The following is a 7,560-nucleotide window of genomic DNA, read 5'->3' on the forward strand; positions in this document are numbered from 1 at the left end:
TTAGGAAATTGGGATTGTGCAGTGCTACCTCAGCAACATTATTTTACATATGTCAGTCATGTTGAGATCCACGCTAGTCCTGAGGCTGTCCTGGCTAAATATTTTAGAGCCACGACCTGTGTTTTTATGAGAAGGCAAGCAAAAAATAGGAAATGTAGTGAACGACAACATTTTCACCGTTCGAAATATAAACCTAATGCTGCACCTAGCAAGTGAAATGCTTGAAAAGTATTTTAGAGCTGTGTTTTAGAAGAAGAATTACCATTTCAAAAAGAATATGGAAGATGTTTCACAAATTCTTATTCAAGTACAAGCTTGTGGCCCACCAAAGACCTCAAAAACTGAACGAATGGCCACTATTTGTTTCTTGAAAAGTATGGGGCAGAGAGGCTTTGTGTGATCTCAGTATGAGCCACCGAAGATCAAACAATCTATATGGGATTCACGGCTCCCAATTAAAAGAAACATTTGAGATGATGTCTACAGAGCAGGCATGTAGATATCTTTGGAAATTAGTTTTGTTGTAGCATGGCGTTACACTGTTTTTTATAATAAGCACATACGCTTGATTGGCACTGGAGAGTTTTTCAGTCCAGGAACTATACCAATCCTGCCTCCGCAGTGCTGCACTACAGTAATATATCATATTGGTATACGGAGCGCTGTATGCTGTCATGAGATATTATGTTATGTCAATAATGCTTTAGAACACCCCCAACAAAGAGCTCATGTACCATATATAGTATACACTGTCAGGCCAGGCTAATAATATTTCACGACTACATACAAGGTGGGGGGGCTGTAGATGTAGAACGTGAGTGGGCTGTATAAGGAAAGTGGGCTGTCGAAGGTGAGGGGCTGTAGGAGGTGAGGGGAGCTGTAGAAGGTGAGGGAGCTGTAGGAGGTTAGGGGCTGTAAAAGGTGAGGTGCTGTAGAAGATGAGGGGGCTGTAGAACGCGAGGGGGCTTAGAAACTGAGGAGGCTGTAGAAAGGTGAGTGGGCTGTAGAAGGTGAGGGGGCTGTAGAAAGTAAGGGGGTTTTAGAAGGTGAGGGGCTGTAGAAAGGTGAGTGGGCTGTAGAAGGTGAGGGGGCTGTAGAAAGTGAGGGGGCTGTAGAAGGTGAGGGGCTGTAGAAGGTGAGGGGGCTGTAGGAGGTGAGGGGGCTGTAGGAGGTGAGGGGGCTGTAGGGGTGAGGGGCCTGCAGAAGGTGAGGGGCTGTAGAAGGTGAGGGGGCTGTAGAACCTGAGGGGGCTTAGAAAGTGAGGTGGCTGTAGAAAGGTGAGTGGGCTGTAGACAGTGAGGGGGCTGTAGAAGGTGAGGGGGCTGTAGAAGGTGAGGGAGCTGTAGGAGGTTAGGGGCTGTAGAAGGTGAGGGTGCTGTAGGAGGTGAGGGGGCTGTAGAAGGTGAGGGGCTGTAGAAGGTGAGGGGGATGTAGGAGGTGAGGGGGCTGTAGAAGGTGAGGGGCTGTAGAAGGTGAGGGAGCTGTAGGAGGCTAGGGGCTGTAGAAGGTGAGGGGCTCTAGAAGGTGTGGGGGCTGTAGGAGGTGAGGGGGCTGTAGAAGTTGAGGGGGCTGTAGGAGGTGAGGGCCTGTAGAAGGTGAGGGCTGTAGAAGGTGAGGGGGCTGTAGAAGGTGAGGGGCTGTAGAAGGTGAGGGGGCTGTAGAACGTGAGGGGGCTTAGAAAGTGAGGAGTCAATAGAAAGGTGAGTGGGCTGTGGAAGGTTAGGGGGCTGTAGAAAGTGAGGGGGCTGTAGAAGGTGAGGTCAGCCCATATTTCAGCATATGGCATGTGTATAAGGTCCAAGCAGGAGAATGGGGCTGCAATGGGGCTTCAACTAAATATGTTCTTCAGAGGATACTGAACTTCACACTCTTGTATCTTCTGCCTGTCACAGTCAGGATGTTCTGTAAACAGAGGCATCCGTGGAACTGGAGAACCCAGTGTAAGTACTGGACCACCAATGCGCGTCAACTCCAGCACTAGAAGCGCTAAAACTCTAGAACAAGGAGGGCCCGAAGGAAAGTTTCAGCATTTCTGGCATCGGTGAAACTGGCTTCATGCAACACTTCATCAAAGCGTAGATTGGAGACTTACAAACAGATGTGTCTTCCTGGGGCTGAAAGTGGAAGATACAAGCTAAAGTCAGGGAGGGTACCTGATGGCTCGGAAGCATGCATGCTTAACATACTCACTGCCCTAGAATGCTTCTCTTCAGAGCTTGGATCTCCCGGGTTGGTTGTAGCCAACTGGCTGCAAGGTCCTTGTGTTTACAGAATGCCTCACTCTCTCAAGACAACCTCCACAGAGGCTTCAATCCCATGGGCTTGGCCTTCAATCCCCCTGCCCAGGAGCCTGTAACACTGTGGTCGAGGTAGGACAATGCAACACTGATTCCTCAGTTCTAAGTCACGACCTTGGTCTGAAGGGATTTCAGTAGAAAGCAGAATCCTATCCATGGTAAGCATCTCCCTGGGTTTGGTGTATGGAGGCCACAAAAACACGCATTCAGATAGGATGGGACAGCCTACGTCCTTGTTTTACTGTCCGGGCAGAATAAAGAGCGTACTAAAGCCTGTGATTTCTCTAAATTTCAAACACTCTCCCTATCAGGAAAGAGGGTACCTGCCGTAGATTTACGCCGCCTTTCCAGGATTTTCCAGGGCGGGCAGGGAATGGTCACTGACATGCGGATTGCACTCAGACCTCCTCAGCCAAGGTCTCTCATCACTGCCAATGCTTAGCACATATCACTGGGTTAGGGGAGATCAGGCCCTGCTGCTGCGGAGAGGTGGCCATACCAGCAAATGGGTGCATATCACCCGCCGACCCAGCCAATCGCAACCTCACATGCTTTAATGGGAGGACATAGTTGGAGACCTACTTGTGCAACATGCCACACACAGCTCACCACATACCATGGTGGAGAAGTAATGACCCCAGATGAGGGACACCAGAGGGATTCTGGATTGCACTGATAGGCTCACTCCGCACTCAGTGCGCATGTTCAATGCTTATCTCTGCGAGCATCTGCGTTCACCACGGCCTACGCTTGAAGATGCACTTTGGGTTCAACCTCTGGGTCACAGAGCTCGAGACTCGTATCATTAAAAATAGGGCTCACCTCTAGTGTACCTACAGAATGCCATGTCCCTTTGGGAAAAACACTGTGCAGGCCACCGTAGCAAGACATGGGTGTCATAGACCTAATGCCTTCTGTGCCTTCAGCCATAACCACGATGCACTCAATCCATCACACCTCTGGGCCCAGGTTCCACTGCACCTGCTGCACAGTTGATACCTATGGACCTGCAGTCCATAAAAAGTCAAACATGGCAGGCTGGCACAGTTTTTCTAACAACACAGGAATGTTATCCCCACAACCAGCAGCAACACTTTCTTTGCTAGTCCACCAAAATCTGATGTGCACTCACAACTCAAACAAGAGCCAGGCAAATACACTGACCTCATGCCATCCCCCAATCAACACATGCGTCTGTGGATACAGCTCAGTAGACAGACAATCCCACACCCTGAGAATGGTGCATTAGTGCAGGCCTCTATGGTACCTCAAAGTCTCCATGATCAGGGGAGAGTCTGTTGTACTTGGATATGAAGAGACCCTATTCTGTGTCCTGCCATGTGCGGGAGGTCTAGAGCTGCTGCCCCACTTATGTAAGCCTGTCATTGTGCAGCCATACCTGTGCCAGCACCAGCATGCATATTCCACTGGAGCACCTATAGAACTCACTGTAGACTCTATCATCAGTGGCATAGGGAAACCCCCACTTTAGCGTCTTAATGGGGGGCTGCCACCTGTCCCGTGGGCTGGAGAATCGGTTGTTTATAGACCTCTTCTATCTGCAGAGGGTTTTAGGCCGCAGGCTGGCAAACAGAGAAGGAAACTGAGAAAACAATTAATAAAATAAGGGGAAGACAGAAAGAGATGATGAGAGAGAAAGGTAAGAGAGAGAAAATATGAATGAGAGACAAAAGATGGAAAGACAAAAGTGAAAGGTTTGACCGAAGGAAGGGTGAAAGAACAGATGGAGAAAGGAAAACGGATGGAGTGGTTAAAAGACGGATGGATGGAAACATCAATATATTGATACATGGTTGGGTGAAAGGATGGTCGTATGAATGGATGGAAAGATGTTGGGGATCGGTGGCTAGGGAGGTGCAGAGATGGACAGATTGATGTATGATTAGATACAGGTGAATGGATGGATAGGTGGTTGATGGTTGGAAGATGAAAGGGCCGAAGGAAGTCCCATCAGGAGTGTTATATTTGCTAGCGTTGCGTACTCACTGCGATTGTAGCCATGTTTCATGTGGGGGCATTTTACTTGTCTGGCTGCTCCCTTGGCTGTCATTCCTCCTGTGGCCCACCATATTGTCTTATGCTGTTGATTCTCAAATCTCCCTTTTCTCTCTCTGTCCTAAACAAAGCTATTTTTCTATCCTCACCTCTACCAGCTCCTCGGTAATTTCTCTCCCATTTCACCTCAACCTGTTCAAAAGTGACATTCTATTCTTCTCAGCTTCCATCACATGCCTCTTGCGGCGTACCTATGGTTAGAGCAGAAGGTGCAGTGGCACCAGGTCCGAGGGATGTGCGGGGCCTAACGCACCCCAACTATGGCAGTCTTGACTATCAAACCAAGACACATGGAGGCACATGCTCGCATTAGGGTACACTGCTCAATCACCATGTCACTATTCCAGACCAACTCACCATTTTCACTCCACCATTTTATCTGTCCTTATTCCCTCATCCCCCGAAATGTAAACATAACCTTTGACCCCGCCCTCCAATGCTGCTTCTAGCGGTATAACATTCATGACCTAAGTTCATCTATGATCCTAATGACCCTACAGCTTCCATCTTACTCCACCTCTCGCTGTTACTCCTGCCTGCTTACTCCCTCCCACTTGAATCAACCCACAGCTCTTCCTCCCACCTGCTCTTAAACTCCGGTCCAGACATGCTTACACTTTGCACAGGTGCAATGTCCCTGAAAGTGACACAGACTCGTGCAAAGTGTTTTCTTGGGTTTACTTTCCGCTCAAATTGGTGACATTTTTCCAGTTTTCATCATTTGCGTGACACGTGTGACGTTTGTGCCAATGTACGTCATATGAGGTAAATGTTCCAATGAACGCAGCTTCTCAGTTCTCTTTATTTCCTCAAAATGTATTTATGGTCTGACTCTGAGGAGTGGAAAAGCAAGGCAGTCTGTCGATGCATTGTATTGCTGGAGTTCAATAAGGGAGAACACAAAATCCTAAAGCAAGCCTTGCTAGTAACCTATATAAAAATGCGCACAATATGTTTATAACAAATTCCTAGGGGTGTGCACACAATTTGTCTCGCGCAATTCCTGCATTTTTGCCAATACTGTGTTAGCTTTCATGAGGAAATATTGGCAGTTTCTGGGAAAAGAATAAGCATAGGAAAAGCGGGAAACGACGTGCAAAAAACACTATTCACAATTCAATTTACAAGCTGCACATTTGCTTATTTTACACTACAGACTGTACATCTATTCCACTTATTAGTAACTAAAATTCTTCTTACGAGAGAAACAGCAAGAGACCAAATATATAATCAGATTTTGGGAGACACTAATGGTGTCACCATGTATTATAAGGATTAAAATACCCCCTTATGTTCAAGAGACTAATATTACAAGCCACCTCTGAGTTCTATGATTTTATAAAGGAACGTCTGCCTTGTTTCTCTGGTTCAGTAGCCGTTTCAGGGGTATAGCTGTCAAGAGTGGTTCAGTAGGTGTAGTGGCACCGGGGTCCAGTGCTGTGTGGAGTCCGTTGCTCCAAAATTATACCTGTTTTTTTACTGATTTACCCCGGATGGTTGGACCCATTGTCCTTGCTTGCATTCACGCCTGTGGTATCCTTGCTATGATACCGGTCCATACATTTTACAGTATGTCATAATTTATTCCATATATCAAGTATTTTGTGAATAATCAAGACATGGGCATGCCTTTGCTTCCTTAAGACGTAAAAGAACTGTGCCCAAGCGAATGATCCCTCATTTATACATTTGCATCTCATTACAGTCCACTCTTTGAAACCCTGACCTGTTGCTTGGAAGAGGGCCGCGGCCAGCAGCAGGATGGACGGAGCCTTCATCGCGAGATTTGATGACGATCCTCCGGCGAGTATCTGAAGCCCTTCTTCCCCGACGCACTTATATCCCATTCCCCGACCCCAGGACGTGTTTGCTTTCCACCATCAATATATAATAAGTAATCGGTACAGCAGATTTATTATTTGCAATGATGACGTAACGCTCCTCAAAATAGGACTAAGGATGGGTAAAAGAAAACTTCAAACTGTGCCCTCTCGAAGGGGGCGCGCTAATGGGTTTCTGTGTTTGCCATCAGCTGTAAAACGGCTCTTACTCGGGGTGACCTTGAAATGCCCTCTATTGATCGAGGTCTCTCCAAGCACTTGTTAAAAAGAGGCAATAAATAGAAGCGATGTGGGCGGAAAGATGGAGGGAAAACGTTTACGAGGGCCAGAGTTTATGCTTTTATCTCTGTATTTTTTGTCCAGAAGCTGGCAACTGTGTTTGTGCCTTTCTGCTAAATAGAAAGTGTGTCCTTGGACAAAAGCACGCATTGAGGTTTTTCTCAAGTTAAAGACAGCAAGAGCGATGAGCTGGCGGCCCAGACAGGGAGAGCAGACAGCAGCTGCTGCCACTTTCTAGTGCTTGTGATACTGAAGGACAGCACTAGGCGCCACATGGTTCCTTGGATGTGTATTGGCTGTCAGAAACCCATAGGGGTATTTTTACAAGAACGTGTGATAACTACCTGAGTAGCTTCAGGGCCGGCTCTAGGGCGGTGCGATCGGTGCCATCACACCAGACGCTGACTTGGGGTGGGGGCGCCATGTTTATCATTTTAGAAGCAGCTGATGCAGCGTTCCTAATTCCAGCAACAAAAGTGTCAAGATAACTCATCTGAATAATGTTGTTCCTGGAGAGAGACCGGAGCTCTGTTTAAGAAATGTTGACTGGCAGCGCAGAGGGTTAATACGCCTGCTGCAAATAACATGTCCTTTCATATCACAAAGTGCATTAAATATAAATTGGTCAATGGGTTACCGCTTTTGTCAGAGAGATCCTGTTGTTACTTGTATAAGTTAAAATCCTAATATATTAACTGTCATCAAAGAGCTGCATGCAAACTGTAAGGAATGTGTTAGAGCTATGTGTGTGTTTTGCCAGTCTTTTGTTACCCTAATATTTCAAAAAAGGGTTCATTTATGTAGAAATCAATTCCTATTATAAAAAAAAAACCCTAACATTGGTGTAACATTTTAAATTCTGAATTTGTATTTTTCTAGATCAAGGACTCTTAAACTATACTGCCTACCAGAATGGATGACCTTTTACTCCTACACCTTGTAGGCCTTTGCCTTATGTAACATTTCCTATACACTCATTTGCACATGTATGAATGTCTCTGTGCAATGTGTGTGTGATGTAAAGTGTTCTGACACTGGCGCTATAAAACTAAATTAATCTAAGAGCC

The 7,560-nt window shown here is 46.6% G+C and overlaps 1 protein-coding gene across 1 annotated transcript in view; it reads right to left on the minus strand.

Annotated features, from left to right (window-relative positions):
* The window catches only part of LOC146830619 (lymphocyte antigen 6D-like), a 70,096-nt gene extending 63,926 nt beyond the window's left edge, over positions 1-6,170 (minus strand). Inside the window, exon 1 of the mRNA XM_085604061.1 lies at positions 6,100-6,170. Within this exon, the coding sequence (XP_085460187.1) occupies positions 6,100-6,151 (52 nt within the window). The 5' untranslated portion in view covers positions 6,152-6,170. The remainder of the gene's footprint in view (positions 1-6,099) is intronic.
* Between the last annotated feature and the right edge of the window lie 1,390 nt (positions 6,171-7,560).

The sequence above is a fragment of the Triturus cristatus genome, chromosome 5_1 (assembly GCF_964204655.1).
Source record: "Triturus cristatus chromosome 5_1, aTriCri1.1, whole genome shotgun sequence".
NCBI classification, from domain to species: Eukaryota; Metazoa; Chordata; class Amphibia; order Caudata; family Salamandridae; genus Triturus; species Triturus cristatus.